Below are 20,846 nucleotides of genomic sequence, written 5' to 3' on the forward strand. Positions count from 1 at the left end.
TCTTCTCTCTCTCTCTCTCACTCTCTCTCTCTCTCCGGTGTCCGAGTCTTTTAGAGTGGCCTAAATAGCAAGCGGTGTTATTAGCATATAGAGTAGATACAGAGTCCTCCAACTCAAAGCTTTGGTCTGGTAATTAACTTACAGCCAAGAATCACTGTGGTTAGAAAAAGTATTAATGAGACTGTCTGTGGCAAATCTCTACCTCACTTCAGAACAGCGGAGGAAACGTAGTAATTGAACCTGTGTACACGTGTGTACTTGTGCTTTTGAGAAATGAGATACAAGTCATGCCACATTTGAGACAGATGTAGTTATCCCTGTAGTATTTTAGCTTCGGTTGGACAAGTTCCCAGGTGTCTGCTTTAAGGCTCAGACATAGGCTGATGTTGATAATGCACCATAAAGTTGATTGTTTAGAACGTAAAAGTGATAAAGATGTTCAAATAACTGTCTTTAAAGACCCTTACAGACACAGGTGGATGACAACCTTTTTGTCATGGACTCCAAAGTTTACTAGTATGTGAAGTTCCACAACTGTTGTCAATGGGAGCACATCTTTTTTTTTCACAGTTTCCACAGATTTTGGGTAATGTGGTTAATATGAAGGGCAATAACAGGTGAACCATACATGAAAAACTGCATGAGGAAGTTATTAACAAAACTGATGTTTGAAATTACCTCAGAATATTGACCGTAACAGTTTAAATGACAAACTGTTGTCTGTTTCATTTTAAGCTGTCCCAGGAGCCGGCTGTTCTATAATTTTGCCTAAAATGGTTCCCCTGACAAACGAAATTACTTTGTGGTTTTCCCAAACTCCAAATGGACTTTAACACAATGTTGTGATCAGGGAGTAAAACACCCAGGAGCATATGTAGGAGTCACAAAATCCAGACTTTACAACTGCAGTGTCCTTGGTTTAAATCTGAGTTGGAACCTCTGGTTCATCCTTACTCTGTTTTACCTGATACTTTCAGTTTCAGTTATTATTTCTAACATGAATATAGCATAGCCAGTGAGAAATACTTGTACACATCTAATCAAACCACATTGCTCATACTGATACACTGTCTCCCTCAGTCTCACAATGTCTGTGTTATACAGGGTTAACGTCTCTCCCTCTCTTTCTCTCTCTCTCCCTCTCTCTCTCTCTCTCTCTCCAGTGCCCAGGGATCTTCAACTCTCCATCCAGGCGAGCCCCCCATGAGACAGAGCTGCTGCTGAGGCAGGTCAAGTACCAGGCCCCCACCAGACTTGTTCCCATAGGCAGGGCTGGTCTCTTGGGCATGCCGGACTCGACAGCCCCAAGTTTCCGTGGGAGTCTTGGATCCCCGAGGATCAAACCCACTAGAACCTGCTCCTTCAAGCCCATTTTGCCCCCCATTGCCAACAGGAAACAGCAGGTGAGATGTTCAGAGCTATAGGACCATGACAGACACACTCAGGTGGAGATAGGTGACAATTATATAAATGAGAAACTAGAATGACAGATTGTAGAACCCCTTGCAGATGCTTTACTCCTCCTCCTTTCCTCATTCTTCCCCCTCACAAAGTAATGCACTAATTATTAGAGCTCTCTAACATTCCCTTCTTTCTTTATGGAGGAGGGTTCTTGATGAAAGCACGGAGCCTTTAAAAGTCCTTTTAAAGTAGAATGACATCATTAAAACATGGCAGACAGCTCTCTTGGGGGCTACAGCTCAGAGGCGTTTAGTGTATTTCAGTGAGCACTATATGTGTGACTGTGTGCCTATGTGTCACCCTCAGCTGTAGCTTTACCACAGTGCACACACACAGCTCTCATTTGTGTTCCTCATCAATACAATGTCACCTATTCCACCGGTATGTTCTGTGCTGTGATAGGCACATTTGGAGGTAATATTACTTTAGTGTGGAATTCTGTAAGTGTATTGCCTTCTACCAAGGAGGTCATGTTTTTGTTTGCTTTTCTTTTATCCAATCGTATATTTAGCAGGATTATGCAAAAATCTGTCGGACAGGTTTGGGTCAGGAAAGAGCCCATTAATCTTCTGTGCAGATCCGGATCAGGGGGCGGCTCCAGGATTTTTTTTTTCACTTTAACATTGTGGGATTAGGTGTTTTTTCAACATGTTAATTCCACAGATAATAATTCAGGAATCTTGATGAGAAATTCACGCATGTTTTGAGGACTGATATTTATGAGTGATTGAAATGTGGTTTCATAAAGGGACTGTTAACTGTTGGCTGTTGGCAGAGGTATGCACTTGTACTGAGTGCCCTTCTAATGTTAATATAGAATTTATTTTTAAGGTACTGGCCAATTGAAGCATACATATAGTGTATAATATGCATCAGAGAGACAGACATTATAAAAAAAAAAAAAACAATAGTATCTAGTTGGGACTAGACAGAGCACCATGTGCATTTCATTGAAGTTTTTTGTCTTGATAAGTGTTGGATGCATTGTTGACTCACAACTCTCCTGGAATGAATAGAACTGTTATTGTTAATGTTATTGTTTTCCCAACAATGACCTGCTAATTAATTCAGTCTTAATATCAAAACCTCTGTATGTTCAGCTGGTGCAGTAAAGTGTTGTCGTCAGCTTAGTATTTATCTTATTACAATTTACCATAGTCCAGTTGTGCATCTGTGGTGTTAGATTTTGTGCGTACTCGTGTGTGTGTGTGTGTGTGTGTGTGTGTGTGTGTGTGTGTGTGTGTGTGTGTGTGTGTGTGTGTGTGTGTGTGTGTGTGTGTGTGTGTGTGTGTGTGTGTGTGTGTGTGTGTGTGTGTGTGTGTGTGTGTGTGTGTGTGTGTGTGTGTGTGTGTGTGTGTGTGTGTGTGTGTGTGTTTTCGATGAGGAGTCACTTCAGCATTTGTGTTATTTACGCTCTATAGCTCTTTATGGCAACGTGCTTTCCCTATTATTAGTTTCTAACAATGTAAAACATACAGTAAGTGAGCAGAAATGAGGCATGGATTTGTCTAATTTTATTAGCTGCACTTCACACACACACACACACACACACACACACACACACACACACACACACACACACACACACACAGGCAGCTGGCTGTAGTTAGAGCTAGTTCATTAATGATGTCAGGAAAGTCTCCTTGTGCTGACATGGAGAAGAATAAATCACTTACGTTTTTTACACAGAGGTCTTCCTCCGCCTCGGCCTCCCTGTGTTTCTTTTGTTTTATGTCTGTGACTCGTGCAGGAAGTCCCCTTCTCTTTCTTTCTTTCTATTCCCCTCCCCTCCCCGCTCTCCCCCTCCGCCTCACCCCCTCCCTTCCCTCTTGTGATAACTATCTGGTGGTGATGGATAAGGTTGAGGTGCTGGCTGTGGAAGTGGTCAGGCCAGGCCACCGATCCTGTGGCGATAGGAGCAAGGACAGGGTCCCTGTCCCTTCCTCTTCACCCCCCCCCCTCCTCCCCACCAAACCACTCCCCTCATCCTCCCTCCTTTTTTAACAACAACAACTGAAGGTCACCTCAAACAAAGCAACAACATTTAAATTAATCTTAACTACACAAAGTGTAGGCATTTCTTTAAAAAAAAGTGTTTACACTGCAACTACACAAGGTTAGAGGATGCAGTTTGTTACTTATATTCACCAGACAAATAAAAGTTTCAACATTTGTTTGGTATTTTAACTAAAATGTCTTTACATTAAGGATTGTTGCCATTTCACACAGGCTGATCTCACCAATGGAAAACAAGAACACCATCCCTGCTTTTTGTCCAGAAATAGAATTAATAAACATAAGAAGAGATAAGAAGAGGAGATTTGCATTTCTACACCTTTCTTATATCAGTGGCAATGTCCTCAGCTTTCCTTGACTTATTTAAAAATCACCACCTGTTTTTTTGAAATTACAAAAAGCTTTCAAAGATTTCAAATTGTTTTTTCTTTGAAATCACTTTAACATTTACGTTTTGTGACAGTAACCATAACATGTTTCACAAGTGGTCTGTGTCTTAAGAGCAATCGTGTGACAGTCACAATGGAGTCCTGGGGGGATGCAGCGGGGGAAGCGAGGTTAGACATGGATTGGCCCCAAATCGTGTTGCTAAAAACAACCCTTCTCTGTCTTTGTAACTTTGATCTATCAGGAGGCATCAGAAACATCACTCCAGGGAAGGAGTCACAATGTCAAGAAGACGGAGGAAAATGACAGACAGCTGTTTCAAGTTTAACTGACGTTTTCTGAGATTTGGTCCCAAAACTCTGTGTGGAAGTTAGAGAGGAAACACAATATACATGTTTTGCATCTCCAATTCAAGCACTCAAAGAAAGAATCAAAGATAATGATGATGTTCTTTTATCTTTGTTATTTTATTATTAATAATTCAACATAAAATAACAGAACCAACGATGTGTTTAGTCTTTTAAAGTCTAATTTATCCCTGCATCATTTAGCACCTGTTTGTTGTCAAAGGTTTTTGAAACACATAAAAAACAATGTAGGTTACATATCGTTTAACTCTTCTCGTGGGATATTTTTGAAGCACTAAGTAAACTACACATTCACTGACATTTTCTACTTTTTGATGAGTCTTCTCAATGAGCTCAGTGCTGTGATGTTGACAGAGCAGAGGGGATATAAATGAAGAGACAATGACAAAGAATATTTGAATAAAGGATTTTATCAATGGGAACAGGGACAATTAAGTCTTATGCAGATATGCAGCTCAATGTGTATTTATTTCCTATTTTCTCCATCTTTGTTCATTCCCCTCCCTCTGCAACCATTTCCTCTGACATGCTTCGTTTGACTCTATTTCACTGTCTCTACATATCAGTTTCCTTACTCTCTCTACTTCTCTCTTGGAGAGGTGCAGTGGATTGGCCCCTGGTTTAAGCAGTAAGCCATCACTACCTGTGGGAGAGGGATCAGAGAAGGAAGGAGGCGGGGTCTGAAACAGAAGGATACAGTGATCATTATCTGATTCTTGTGTTTCTCTGTGTGTGTTGGTGTGGTTGTGTGTCTGCACAGGGTCTGTTCCAGCAGCCAGGGGAAATGTGGGACCAGTGCGTGCGTTGTCCTGACCTGACACTGCGTCTACAGAAGTCTTACACTCAACTGGAGGAGGCCCAGAAACAGCTGCAACGTCACAAGTCCACAACACTCCAGGGTGGCACACTGTGAGAACGATGTACACACACACACACAAAACACACAAATTGTACTATAAAAGCAGTTTAACATACATTTAATGAACATACAGTAAGGGTTTAAAAGCTTTTCTTCAGTTCTGCATTTTTTCTTGCATATGAAGCAAGATATACATGCCTGTGTACACAATATATGAACTCAACACAGTCACAGACAAATTCATACAACATTAATGGACAAATCCTTACTATGAAAACTAATGGGTGTCTGCCAGAGGATTATTTCCAGACTGCCTTATATTGTTTTTTTAACAGGGCCCTAGTCTATCCATGGTTTATTTCAAGGCTTGGTTTTAATTAGGGATTGTGCATGTGAATGTGTGTGTCCTCACTAAAACACTTGACTATAGCCTAATTACCACTCACAGGCTTATCTATTTTGTGTGTGTGAAGTGCTGTTATTGACCCTCCATTTGATCTGTCTCTCACAATAATTTCCCTGACTACAGTATAAAAGACCACCCAGCTATCTAGCCACTCCAACATTTATCAGTGATTTGTCACAGAAATGATTAAATGAATACATTTACATTTTATAAAGAAACTTGCATTTCTGTGTTTTAACCATGACTTTCCTTTTTTTTCATTTTTTCCATTTTGTGCCTTATAGATTCATGAGCAACCTGTGGTGATTAAAGACTAACCTGAACTTCAGCCTTGAACCTTTTGTTGTTTTTTTCTTGTTATTCTCCGATCAGAGAAACGGGACAAAAGAACCACAGCAACGATTCCTTCACACACCCAGCCTTCGCCAAGCGCTTCAAATCGCAGATAACACACTGACTCCAACAGGAGGTGGGTTTAAAACTACACACACAGAAATTATTAATATTATTGTTATTGCACATTTAGTTATTGGATATACCAACGAAAGTCATAATTACAGGCCATTTACCCATTTCTTCACATCTAATGTAGATGTGGTCCACCTGCATTAACGGTCCATCTATAACCGACCGCTGTCTCATATGGTCAAGATTGTTGACTGAAGACTCACAACAACACATTTTGTCTAATGTTACAATCGTTTTGCTTGTCAGTCTATCTAACAGAGCTATTGTGAGTCGCTTCATTTAAAGTAATTTAGCTGAAAATCAATTTTACTGTGTTGGGATTTTTTTTCTCTCATTGTCATCTCTTGTTAATGGAACAACCTCAACCATGTGATCAAAAGTCTGATAGAAAGTTAGATAGTTAGATAGATAGTTTAGTGTCTGCTCTAGGTTCGTAATAATCCTAGAATAATTTAAATTGGTTACACAGTTAATAAAGATGCTGGTCTTCATCTTTTTGCATCGCATTCATCAGGATTACTTTAAATCCCTGTCTGGAGCTTGGTCATGAGGTCAGCTCATGAAGCACCTTTCAACCTGAGGCAGACTGATAGCAGTCGTGGGTTTATCCAGGGGGTTGCCTGGGATTCGCTCTGAAAGGTTTCTTTTCTAAGAGAAAAGAGGAAACACTGAGGCGGGTCGGCCTAACCCTTTCAACTTGAGTTGAACAAATTTGTCAAAAGTGACAGCAATTTAATAAATCGCCGCTCTCCATCACACACATATGCACACCCAGTCACACACATACACACAATTCCCACTCATGCCCTCCACTGCCCCCTCTCCATGTATACGTAAATGAGGTATATGCATGCATGTATGTGTGTGGTAGAGGGAGAATGTGTGTGCGTGGGCCCTGCAGTCTGGTCCAGGCATTAGGTAATTGACTGTGTCTTTGCTCAAGGCCTTTCATGGATCACCGTCCTTTATTAGCTCACTTCCCAGCACTCACACACACACACAGCAAGTTTCCCAGCAGCTCCACCCCAACCTCTTACCACCCACTGCTAGCATCCAGAACCAATTGCCTGGAAACGAGGAGTGAAACAAGAGAGAGAGAGAGAGGAGCAACGGAAAGGGGAGAAAGCGGCGACAGGAGAATGAACTAACACTGCCCCAGGAAGTGGAGATAAATAAGTAAGGGGAGTGAGTGGGCGGGTGAATGGGATCTCCTGCAGCTGACAACAGTGGTTGGGGGAGTTGGATCAGTTTGGCTCAATGGATCTATGCTGTTTTTGTTTAATACACTATTGATGGAACACTTGTAAGGTATTTGAGCATGTGTGATACATGAATATTTTCAAGGATGCCGCTAAAGTGAAAGGCAGTAGGTGTAATTTAGCTCACAGAATAATAGTCATTGTCAATCAAAGTGAGAAACTTTCTTTTAAAGAAATGAGCACATAGGTTAATACGACCACTAGTTGGGTTATTTTTCATCGGTGAAACTTTAAGGAAGTACCTTAGGTTCATGCCCAAACAGAGCTATGACCATTATGCTGTCATTCTGTAAAATGTATGTTTAATTATGTTTAACCTTGACATACCATGACTTGACATCGAAGGTCCTGTACATACGCCTGCTGCTGCTGGGCCACTTTTTCAGGAGACGGTCTTAAGGGTTGTATCAGAGACTATAGGGACAATAAACGTATACCTTTCTTCAGGTTCCTTGTTCGGGGAGATCACTGCTCAGCCAACATGCGTGCAGACACTTGCATTGTATGTCAGGCCACAAGTCAACCCATCAGTGGACCCTGTTTAAGATAATGGCAAGTAGGGTGAGGGTGGACCAGAACATGTGCAATTCTGACCATGTCTGACATCAGTGAGAACAGAGGGCTTTGGCTTTGATCTTGAAGAGTTGTAGCATTTATTTACAGACAGTGTAAACTTTTGATAAATTGTGCCGCTCGTTCGCAGCTAAACCATCATTTTAAACATAGTGAATTTGTTTGCACATAGAGACATTCTTGATTATTTGAGTCTCCCTGATAGATGTCACAAAATCACATGTTCTTACTCGACGTAACAACATCTGCACACACAAATGACAGGCCACCCCCCTCACTCCCTGTGCTGGCTGACCTCTATTTCCTCGGTGATAACTTTGCTGCTGCGCAGGAAGTTGTTGAAGAAGATAATCAAGATAGTTATGTCTGCTCTCAGCTCAGTCATGTCATGCTGCTGTCACTCAGAGCTCATCGGAGTTCAGCTCCCTCCCTCTTGTTTCTGTCTGTCGCACATTCTTTCCGTAGCCCTCTCTATTTACTCTCTCTTTTCTCTCGCTCTGGTAATTAGTGCATTAGTCCTATCGTTGGCATCACCCGCAGCTACAGCAGCAGCCAGTAGAGCTTCTTGTCACAGCTCAGAGGGCCAATGGAGTGGACAGCTCAACCCTGGTACTCATCAACTTCTTACCGTGCCCAGCCAGCCTCCCCCCAGCTACATTATCTAGCTGTGTTATCCAGCCATGCTCCTAATTATTTCTGAGCCCAGCCACAGCCCTCTCACCCAGTCCCTGCCACATTACCTAGGCCTGCTTGTAATCATCACCTAAAGCTGTGCTTCAGCCTTCGACACAGCTCGTAGCCTCATCATTAGCATACCCATGTTTTTTCTAGTTTCAGTCCATAGCTCTCTGGCTTGACCATCACAGCTCTTGGCAGTATGTACACGGCACCCCCACTCCTAACCAAGCCCTAACAGCCCATGAGTCCTGGACCCCTATTTACCTTAGCCATCTGTGTCACAGTAAGAGAGTCTGTCAATGCCAACGTGGCCCAGCCGGTCAGGACACACACGTTTTCACTCATAATCACGTAACCAATCCCCATCTCTCCAGAATCCCAATGGCCTTAGCCAATTGCATGGTACCGACTGAACTTGACCCAACTCTACTCACCCTTTTTAAATTCACCGTTGCCAAACACTGAGTGCACTGCCTTGCCTTGGTTTCCTAGTTCCCACAGCAAAGCTTCATAGGTCTGTAATCAGCTGTTTAGTACATTAACTGATATGTACAATGGCACATTAAGGCTATGGTCAATTAAAGCAGAAAACCTAAACTTGAAAATTCTAATCAAAGCCACAAATGTGTGAGATTTTCTGCATCAGGAGCTACAACACAATAGAAAGCAAGTTCTATACAGTTTTTCCGATGGTTTTTGAATTTCTCTTTGAGTATCCTATATTTCCTCAAGCCTCTGAATCAGCTCTTGTTTGCAGGTTTGTCCCCCACTCTCTGCCTGTCATGCTCACAACACGAAACATCTCTCCATGTACACTCCTGGTTTCTTTTCTATCTTTCTTTGATATGGTCTTCTTTCTATATTTAACGTTTTTTTAATGCTTCCTCTCAAAACCCTGCCCTCTCTTTAAAATAGTCTCTGCTCCTGCTCAAAACTCTTTGCAAAAATGTCCTGTACTTCAGGTTGAGTGCTTCTCTTCGCACGCAGCCTGCCTCTATGCACTTGAGAAACTTCTGCCGTCCTCTTGGATTTATGTAAAATGATCCAGTCAGAATTCCCCCCAACAACAGAATACGGCAGATATGACGTTGACCGATAAAATAATCACCGCCTGATTGCAGCCGAGGTTTCCTTGGCTCCGTCCTGCGAATGCCATTCCCTCTTTGCCCTCAGCCTTTGCCTGCCAAAACCTTCATCTCGCCAATAAATCTTTTTCACTTGTACGTACGTTAGGGTCACCCATTTAACCATAAATGATTCTGGGCTAAAAGCACAAGCACATTTCCTTCTTGTTGAATCCAATTGCAGTAGAGGAAGTATGCTCGTAGGATTAGATCATCTACTGCAGGTTGTTCAGTGGCAGCACAATTATTTTTCTTGAAAATGAACAGCTTTTTTCTTGTAATAGTTTTCCCGTTGCCCTGCTGCATAGTATTTTTTACCTGCATGGCCCTCTTATTGTTTAAAAGCAACCAATAACTTTAAATGTTCAGGAAAGTACTCAGAGGTTTTTAGCTTCTGCACTAACAATGACTAATTGAAATGTGAATGTGGGAAAGCCCTCTCTGTCCATTTTGTGGTTGTGTTACCAGCTATGTCACCAGCAGAACTGCCTGTAACCACAGAGGATTGCTAATTAAGGGGCTACGTGCTAATCAAGTACACTACAGTGAGGGGTCACGTCTGTGTCTGTCTGTGCTCCGAGCCTTTCCTTCCCCTCGCATTAGACTGGCACCCGTCACGGCTTTCAGAAGCAAGCATCTGAGCAGAATCATCTCTAGCTGCCACACACCCATAGACATGTTTGCACAGGCATCCCTTCCATCCTCAACACATGTACATAGACATATACAATGCCTGCCCATGAATACATGCATATACACAGACCACTGAATATATATATATAACGTTGCCTCAGGATTGTCCTTGTTACCGCCTCTCACCACAACACACACTCAAACGCACACACCCTCTCACACCATGGTCTCCTCCCAGCTACTCTGGTGTGGCTTTATGATTGTCATTATTGTGTTGTGGGTGCGAAGCTTCAGGCAGCAGGGACAGGAAAAGTGTGTCCACATTTTTTGCACGCACACACCGGGCTCACTCTTAATGGCCTCAGCCGTAATGTTTCAGAACGATCCATACGACTGATGTATGAGGGATCTATTTAATGGGAACTGTATTCATTAGCAGTTAATACCTTAACTTAAATAGGCCATAAGTAGAGACAATGGAAGTATGGGCAGGGGCAGCAAATGTGTGAACCCGTATGTGTCCAACTTTTATGTGTGTGTCTGTGTACGTATTTCATATGTTGTCATGTCCTTCCATCTATCCAGGTCTTCTGCATTAGTGTCTAGGTAACTGCAGTAAGAGAGAAAGAACGCTAATTCTCCATAACCATTTTATGGCATGTGTAAAACTCTGCAGCCCCTTCATTTGCACAGCCGTAAAACATTCCCCCCGCCGCACTCCTTCCTACTCAGGACCTCAGATTTATCAATTAGCACCACACTTTGCTTCCATTACAGTGGCATTTTGCACCGTGACGCCTGCATGCAGCGTAACGATGAGAGGCGAGTGCACACAGCATGATATTAAATGGACAGTCTCAATTAAATGATTAGCAGTCATATTTTGGTGTGACTTAAGATAATTAATCACATTAAACTATTTTATTTATGTTCAAAGCTGTTGCACCTGACTCAACCAAATTAACTTGGGTCACTTCAGACAAATTTTTGTACTTAATTGTATGAATTTGTGTCAAACGCCTGTTTAAAACCAATAAATAAGAATGGGGATGGCAAATTAACATAAAAACAGATTCAAAACTTCCGCCTTGTGAAAGATTTAGTAGAAGATTATGAAAAAATGTTGGGGCCTGGATGCAACTTTTAGGCCCAAGTCAATGCTTTTCCAGCTGGAGTCTAAAAGTAAATTATATTAGGCAATGGAGTTCTATAGGGCAAATCCAATGTATGCTTGGAAGAGAGAGAGTTTAGATGTATTGTACTAAACTGTGTCAAATCATAACAAGTAAATTAAAATCCTAATTATGCAATTATTGTTTGTTGAGATTTGATTGTCTTAACACAATGATTAAGAAAACAAATCCCCAGTCAGAGGAATGGACAAAAATGTTGCGTTAAAATACAGAGATGGCATTTCAGTCAACCTAACAAAAAATTCTCGTGTGATGAGAAAATATGCTATATCAGGATACAACAATAACCCAAGATAAATAACTTAAGATAAATTTAGAAAATGCTTTGTTGTCATGGATATTCTGAGGCGAAGTCAAGATATAGATATTTAGATCCTCTCCATGTGTACGTGGATGTAAGAGAAGGCAGTCAGACAAGCAGGATAAGGATGTCTGTGCTTTATTGGACCGCCTGTCCCTGTGCAGATATGCTCCACTGAACCATACTGTATGTAGTGCGGTATAATCACCACCTCTCTCTATCTCTATCTGCTGCCATCACTCTTTCTTTCCCTCGCTGTCTTGTTTATTTGTTCTCCTTTTCTCAGCCTTCATCTGCAGTACCTAGCTGCAACTTTTTCTAGCCCCTCTGACCCCCACCCTGTTTCTCTTGAACTAAGTGTGTGTGTGTGTGTGTGTGTACACGTGTATCTGTGGGTGTGTGTGCGGAGCCTATCAAATAGCTGAGTGCACAATACTCATACACAGACACACAGTCTTAACTTGAGGAACATGACAGCCCTCTCATACAGCTGTGTGTTGGCGATTGAAGTCAACACTGCTGTGAAATGCAAATGGGTGTGATGAAGCTGCCATGCAAACAGACCCAGAGGATGCAGCAGACAGCTGATACACGGACTTATGTGTACGCTTCGCCATCGGAAAAACCTAAAGAATACATTTTCAGATTGCAGGTAGATGTGCTTTTATGCTCTTGGGCTGCCTGTGTGTGTTACACTGTTCTGTTTGTCCTGAGGAATCAATGTCCATTGTTGTTCTGAGAAACTCTTTTTATAGTTATTGCAAATAAGCTTCCCACTCCTAACTGTAACTGTGGACATTATCTATCCATTTTAACTCTGTGTGTGGGAACCGTGTCTCTCCCATTTGTGTTTATGTGTGTCTGTTAGCAAACTCGGTTTTGTACACCTGGTAAACAGCCCGATGTTTATGTGATAACCATACCTCTACCTATGCTGTTAAACGCTTGATATATGGGCATGTGTGTCTTATTGCAGGCTCATGTGCTCACTGGCCAGCACAGGGAGTGTGTGTGGGGGGTTGGGGTGGCAATGGGATCTGGAAAGGGAAGCAATCACAAACACTTAAACCTGCAAATGGCCTTGATGTCCTGCGCTAAGCAGCCTGTGTTGACTGATGAGCCTGTTAACCCTGGCTGAAACAACTCCAGCACGGGGGATTAGACAGCAGCGTTGGTCCCGGCCGTTCCTGGCCCATTTTGCATGGGAATTGTGCATATTTAATCTAAGGTGTGCTGAGGTGCAAAGACAAGCCCCCCTCTTCTCCCTTTCTCATTATAGATGTGTAATAGCACCCTGAGGCAGGGGGGCCTTAATTCACCAGCCCCAGCCCCAGTCTTAATCTTACGCTCAGCCCCCACCTTCCCCCGGCGCCTACCATCAACCCAAATCAAAGTCCTGGTCCCAGCCCTCTTCCCAAGCTTTGTCTCTCTTAGTCCTGTCATACTGTTTCCCTTAAGGTGTCACCATGCTTCAACCAAAGTGTGTCAGATGATCACACAATGTGTGTGCCTCTCCACGTCTGATAAACGGCAGTCTGGCGATGTTTGTAATTTTTCATAATGGCCATTTGAAACTCTACCCTCTTGTCTCCAGAGGAGTTCGCTTCATGAACACCTCAGGCTTTTAGCTCATATCCTGAGAAATATGATCCATGAAGTCCAGTTTGAGTAACAGATTAATCATTTGAAAGATTATTAGACAGCAAAACACTGCACAGTTTGTAATACTCAAAGATAGGATTCCTAACTGTGGAAAGTGAACATGGCTGCAGCTTTTTCCTCTGCTGTTGCAATAGTTTATTTAATATTGCCTTCACTTTACAAACTAATGCAACAGGAATGTGCCAGATGACATCACATAGTTGCAGCAAAAGTTGAGCCTGGTGTCCCTATGTTTTTATTAAAGTTTCTACATAGGGGCCCTGACGCACCCGTCTGCACGGCAGCGAGTAGCTCAGTCAGTCCCAACAGAGGAAAACTGAAACTTATCTACAGGCAATGAGAAAAGAGTCAACTACCTATTTATAGCTGGATGACCCACATTTAAACCTGTAGCCCTCTTTTTTTTTATCGATGCAGTTTTGAAAGTAACCTCAGATGAGTAGATTAAGATGCATTTATTTATCCCAAACACCTGCATAGACATGCACAGGCACACTCATGCAGGTAGGGAAATTTAACCTCTGCTTTTAACCCATCTGGTGCAGGACACACAGAGCAGTGAGCGACCATGTACGGCGCACAGGGAGCAGATGTTGGGGGAGTAAGATGCCTTGCTCAGGGGCACTAGACAGGGTAGGGAGAATCCTCTTGGATTTCTGGACAGATCAATCCAGGTTCGTCTTTTTGTTGTTTCTCCGTGGAATCGAACCAGAGACCAACCAGAGACCTTTTCTGCCCATAGTCCAAGTTGCGGCCACTAGTCCACCGCCTCTCTGGACATGTCATTTGTGGCATTTATGTCATCCCCAAATTTTCTGCATGGATGAAATACAATTATAGCCTCAACTATACAGCCCCACATATTGACTGTAATCAGACTGGTACATAGAGTAGACAGGTATCGCTATCTGAGACCACGTCCTCCTTAGTTAGCTAGCATTCAATGCCATGTTGCTTGGTTAGCTAAGGCACCAGACCAAAGATTCTAGCATTAGCGTAAAGTTGCTCACCGTAAGCAGCTCGGTGATGCTTGCTTGTTTTCGGTGGCAGCGACCTGAATAACTGTTAACCAGTTAGCTTTCATTAACAAAGTAGTGATTATCCTTTAGCTGTCACCATCACCTCGGCCCGACACTTACCAACTGTAGCCACTCATCCCTTCTGTTTCTGTGTCCTCGTCTGGAGAGGCGGTTGCTTTCTGTTGAAACAGAGTCGGTCCTGTGTCCTCATGTTGCATCGGGCTAGTTGTGAATTCTGCATCCGTTCCCTGATTAATGCGATTGAGTGTCAATGACAGGAGCTCTCTGAAGCATCTCTCCGTCTAATTCCATCTATCACTCCATCTCACTCTCTCTTTCCTCTCATCCCCTTTCTAATCCAGCCAACACTTCTCTCTGCAGGACAGAACAATTAATGTGCATTCTCATTTACTCGCTCTCTTACCCTTATGTCGTCCCCCCCCCCCCCCTTTCCCTTCATATTCCTCTTCAAACAATGTGGCTTTTCTGAAGCATCTCTCGGGCATCATACTTCCACCTTATGAGAGAAGTGTGCGTAGGAGTTGGTGTGCATGCAAGAGGGACCCCAAGCTGTGTGTGTAATTTCTTGTTTGTACATGGTTCCAAACATCTTTGGCCACTGCAGAGCAGGGGGGAGATATATGGAGAGACAGAGAGGTTGAACAAGACAGAAAAAGATTGAGAGAAAAGGAAAGAGAGGGGGGAGATGGGAAAAACAGGATGATAACAAAAGCAGCTCGGATTTCACAGACGCATATTTCATCAATCATGTGAATAAGTCGTGGTGATTATGCATGGCGGTGGCAGGCCGAGGGGGGGCTGATTACCATACACCATAAAGGCTGCTTTCTTATCTCACACACACTGATTAGTTTCTGTCTGCAGATAGCCTCTCACTCCTTGCTCACACACACACACACACACACACACACACACACACACACACACACACAAATACACTCTTGGGGTGCATCTATCTCTGGAACACACACGCACACGCACACTCATACGCACACACTGATAAACACATACACACATAATACGGGTAAATTCCTAGGTAGCCAACATCGAGTTTAGCAGTTGACCAAACCTTAAAACAAGAGCCTCACGTTGTTAATTGGTTTGACTTAATGAATTGTGCGTTATTGGTGCATTTGAGTTCAGAATTGCACAAATGACAACCAAGCAATGTGACATGAATGCAGTCTAGCGCATGAACAGTTTAATGAGATTAACCAAAGAAGGACTTGATGTCATTGTGGCTGTATTTCAGCGATGCATAGTCAGAAAGGACTCAAAACAAAGTTTGATTTGCACTTCTACAGGTGACATGAGGAATCTATTCAACCCCCTTAAAGGGAAGCTTCTGAAAGATCATGTCAGTACAACCCTACTCTTCTCATCCCAAAACATAAAACACTGATGCATTAGATCAGTTGAACTAACGCATTTAATATGATAACAGCAGCAACGGCAAAAGACTATACTTTTTTGTAAATCTCAGTTCTCAATTGTGTCATTTATTGACTCTTGATAAAGATGCTGTCTGATTTTGAAAATCAAGATTAAATCAGGGTTTGATGACCATTTTGTGTACGTCTTTTATTTAATATTCAGTTTTTGTTTTTAAGTCTGTAAGTCTGGTTCCAGTCTGTATATTTTCTCCAGTGCATTTCAAACAGAGAAACACGACAGCAACCCACATCACAATTGTTTGTTAAAAAGAATGCAAACACATTTGATTTACTTTAAGAAAAGGTTCTTTCAAAAGAGAAGAATGTTTTCTAGAAAAGCCCTTTTCCCCATCTACAGCTTAAATTTATACCAACAAGCATATTGTCTACCTTTGTTAAATACTTGTTTGTGTGTGTACCGACAGATCTCTCTGAAGCTGAATCCAAATCATCTCATTATCTTATTCTCCAGCTGATTAATTGTGCACCTGCACTGTAGGACATTTTCTGTGAACTGTGGCCTTTACATGACGCAAAACAAGAGAAGGAAAAGTGAGACGGGAGGAGGTGAAGCTGGGGCGAAATTAGCTCCGTATGAAAGGCCTCGCTTTGTGTCTCAACCAGGGAATTAGAAATTACTCTTTTCTCTGGTGCTTCCCTCTCTCTCTCCCCCTCTCTCTCTCTCCCTCGCTCTGATATATAATGTAAACTAATTTGGTAACCAGGCTGGAGCTGCGTTGTGCTGTCTGAGTGCCTGCATGTGAGAAGTGCGCCTGGGACGCATTAGGGCCTCCTGACAGGGGCCTGGGTGAAATAAGTGAAATTAATGGAGCTCCTTTCATGTCGGACAAGGCCGCGGCACCCCTTTCACGCCGCGTACAGTCACAGAAAAGTCAATACTTTTTTATTACTCCTCGCTTGCCCTACATTCCCCGCTACAAGTGCTCTGCTCACTAATTGGTTTCAGTTTGCAGTGAAAGAGAGAGAGAGGGAGAGAGGGAGAGGACTCCATCCCAAAGAACACTGAAGCAAATAAATCAATCTCATATTTTTTTCTCCGCGCTGTCTTTTTTCATTGAGCAACATCATGGCAGAGAGAGGGAGAGATAAGAGAGAGAAATAGAGGAGAGAGGGTAAATGGTTGGTTAGAGCACGCCTGGTCCCCAGGGAGCATAATGATATCTGGGAGCCTGTTAATGGAGACGAGTGGTTAAAGTGGTCTGGGGCCCTGGCCAGGTCACCCCTGGGGGTTTCTAACCAGCAACTTCACTTCAGTTGGCGTCGTGTGCTGCGGGCTCAGAGGCACAATGGAGCATCCCAATAATATACAACTGACAGATTGGTGAGATGACATTTATCTCAGCTCCTGTATGTGTGTGTGTTCAGGTGTGTGGTGACGTTGGAATGAGTTCAAGTTGCATAAAGGTGTCTCTAGCGACATTTGCATTTTGTTACGTTCCCTAAGCCACTGACGTCATTAGTTTCAATGCGTTTTGTCACCTTTTATGGTGCTTACTTATTAGGACATCTTTTTTTAAATTAATTGATTTGCATTAAAATTCTAAAACAGTTGTATATCAACAAGAATATATTTGTAAAAGTTTGTGTGTGTGAATGTGTGTACTATATGGGTCTTGTCTTTCAGTGTGGTGTTCACTTTTGTACTAAGCTTAAGTGGCAGTGGGGTTAGCCTCTTTCAGAAACACACAATTCCAAAATGATGTGACGCTTTGAAGCCCCCTCTCCCACCTTCTCCCCCGCCAGCCCACCACCTTCTATACAGGCCGACACACATACACACACACACACACACACACCCCAATCGGCCTCGAGTTAAAGGGAGGTTCCACCAGTCTCGTTTTCTTTCTGTGTCCCAGCTTTCACAGCTCAAGAGTGCGGGCCAGGGCAGGTTTGGGGGGGCTAAAAAAATGTGTGCACGTGTGTGTACGAGTGTGTGCATATGTGTGTGAAGGAGCTGTCACAGTGGGCTGGCATCACCGTCCACTTTGCCGTCTCTTCCTCGGCTTGACAAGTCCCTGCTCCCTACCCTGTGGCCAATACACACACACACACACACACACACACACACACACACACACACACACACACACACACACACATACACATAAATGCAGTCACACACATTATCTCCCTGTGTCTATCTCTGTCTCACTCACACTAGTATGATACATGAACACACAGATTGCAAACTCACATGTATTGTTCAAATAACTAAATTCATAAGTACACTAACACCTATCCAGATGTGTACACAATGACATGGTGCATATTACACAGTGTGTGTTTGACAAAACATGCAGTGAGCTCTGGTCAGTGATGGTAACACATCACGTTCACGTCAATATTTCTGTAAAATGAAGCTTTCATTTCATATTCAAACTGGAATTTAGTTCCTAATCATTTGTGTGGCAGAGTTTCTATTTGTGTGGCATCACTGTGGTCGTTGTGTGTGTGTGTGTCTGTGTGAGAGAGAGATCTTCCCTGCGTCAGATCGCGGAGGGTTTTGTTTGTTACAAGGACAGGCTTGTCCCCGCCCCCAGGCCGCGGCATTACGATGATTGTCATGGCGATGGAGTGTGAGTGACAGGCGGGATCACATGTGGTAGCCGGGGAGAAGGAAGCCCGAACCGCCCCAGTCCCTGACATTAGTTTGTCCTTCATCAAAACTTTACACTCGTTTATAACTACTCACTCCCACTGTTGGCAAAATGTCTCTCGTTTTCTTCTTCTTTTTTTCTTTTTTACCATCTGTGTCTCTTATCTTCTCAATTCACTTCCTCTATTTTGTTTCTATCTCTCCTGCTCTTTTTCTCTCATTTACATTTCATTTAATATCGTAATTCTGTATTTCCACTGATCTCTCTCACTCGCTTACTCATTTACTTCACATCGTTCTCTTCGTCTACCTCCAGTGCCAAGTTTTATTCATATTTACTGTGTGAATATATATATAGAGAGGAAGACAGGGAGAGAAAGACGGAGAAATGTGTTATTTTTATTCCTCTGGCTATCATATATACAGGGACACACAGGGACAATACATTAATTGAGCAACCACATATAGTTTTTTGTGTGTGTGTGTTTGTGTGTGTGTGGGTGGATGGGTGTATATGTGTGCTTTTTGGTGAGAAAGCTGGAGTTTTTTTGTGCGTTGCAGCAGAAAAGGAGGTCAGGGTTTGCACGGAGACTCGGGTATTCATCATTAGTCTGCTGCCGCTGCTGGTAATGCTGCCCGTTACAGCCGTGATTAAGAGCCCCGCTTAGTTCCAGCAGCCGGTGCAGATGCACAAACACAAGCGCACTTGTGTAGTACCGACACAGCTTTGGTACCTTTACAGAAAACTCCCTTTTACACCATCGCCCAGGTCAGTGTGCATTCATGTATGTGTGTGTGTGTGTGTGTGTGTGGATGTTGTTTGTACCGTGTGTGGCCCTGAGCAGGCTTTAGGGTCTGATGAGAAACCTGTCACAGTCACTCATGAAAAGAGCAATTCACACACACACACACACACACACACACATTCGCAGCAGGAAGTCGTATTTGGGAATCATAGTAGATTAATGTACAATTCTATTCCCATTTATTAAAGCAAGAAACGTATACCACACACCACATTGCATCGAGACATCTCCACTAATACCAACCAATTCAACCTGACCTGATATATTCACAGTGATTAAGAATATATCAAGCATATAAGCTCCAGATCCAGCATGTGAAGGCGACGGCCACGGAAGTAAATGTATTCATTGACAGACCTACTGATTGATAACATTATCAGTACCAATGGCTCTGTTCAGTTCATGTGATCCGGCAACACACGTGTAACACTGACCCATCACACACTGGACCAGGACCCTGAAACTGAAGCCGCTAAATGAAGTTCTGCCTTCATTCATGTTGCTATTTACATTTGTGCTTTTCCTCATCTCATATAATTGTTTTGGTCTTGTGATTGGTTTTGCATATTTTCAAGTTGGGGACAGCTTGGGTTTGAACAATTAGACCAAACAAACAAAAAGATTTAATGTCCCTCTGTTTTCATTTTCTCTCCTCCCTCCTCCCTCCTCCCTCCTCCCTCCTCCCTCGTCCTCTCGTCCTCTCGTCCTCTCTGCTTTGCCTCTCCTCCCCTCCAGCCGTTCAAGACAGTGTTCGCCACCTACGTCTGTGGTAAGTTCACTCGTCTGCAGCATCACAAGGAACGGAGTGCTGTGCCTCCTGCTGGCCAGAGAAAATGGAGGACGAAGTACAAATAAAAAGAATGTTGTTATTGTCTTAATCGTATTGTTTTTTATTAAAGTGTGAGTTTTAGCTTTGACCCATCGAACACAGATTGTCTGTGTTGTCCTGATGACACGCCACTGGTGTCAAGGACGGCAGGAGCTTGAGGTGTCATCCAAGTGTCCGTGAGCTCCGACTATCAAATACGACATTTAGCAGCGTTACATTTACACACACACTGCACAAAAGTTCTCACCCAAGGGTACGCACAGGTTGCGGTAGCGTCGCACCTTCCAGTCGCAGACATTGAGGCAGAAAACATGGTGTAAGTGATGCGGCTTCAAGTTGACTGTGAATGTCGGGGCTTACAGACACTTGGATGACGCCACAGGAGCAGCCAAAGCCAAGTGAGAAACAAATAACATAAACGGTTCTGGAGATATGATGAGCCACAGGCAGAGACAATTTCTGGGATTATTAGACTAATGGCATTGGTGTGCGTCTTTGAGAACCATAATTATCAACTAAGTATGAAATCAGCAGTGGCTGATTATGCAGGGTAGCATAATAATCCATCCATCAGTGTACTGACATCGGTCATTGGTGTGTGGGTGTACAGGTCCCCAGCCTAGGGCTTTAATCTAGAGACAAACATTTGTGTCAATGGGTAATTTGGAGTCACCAACCCTGAAGGAATGCAATGCAGGCACAGGGGGACATGATAAGTCTACATAAAAAAGGC

At 43.0% G+C, this 20,846-nt stretch overlaps 1 protein-coding gene across 4 annotated transcripts in view; it reads left to right on the plus strand.

The window, feature by feature from the left end:
• Positions 1-20,162, plus strand: part of spata17 (spermatogenesis associated 17) — a 34,832-nt gene extending 14,670 nt beyond the window's left edge. For all 4 annotated transcript variants that reach the window (XM_062387595.1, XM_062387604.1, XM_062387586.1 and 1 more), the window contains exons 7-10: positions 1,164-1,403; positions 4,993-5,141; positions 5,870-5,966; positions 20,020-20,162. In XM_062387595.1, the coding sequence (XP_062243579.1) occupies positions 1,164-1,403; positions 4,993-5,141; positions 5,870-5,954 (474 nt within the window). In that variant the 3' untranslated portion in view covers positions 5,955-5,966; positions 20,020-20,162. The remainder of the gene's footprint in view (positions 1-1,163; positions 1,404-4,992; positions 5,142-5,869; positions 5,967-20,019) is intronic.
• The last annotated feature ends 684 nt before the right edge of the window (positions 20,163-20,846 follow it).

Source organism: Platichthys flesus, chromosome 1, assembly GCF_949316205.1.
Source record: "Platichthys flesus chromosome 1, fPlaFle2.1, whole genome shotgun sequence".
In the NCBI taxonomy this organism is placed as follows: domain Eukaryota; kingdom Metazoa; phylum Chordata; class Actinopteri; order Pleuronectiformes; family Pleuronectidae; genus Platichthys; species Platichthys flesus.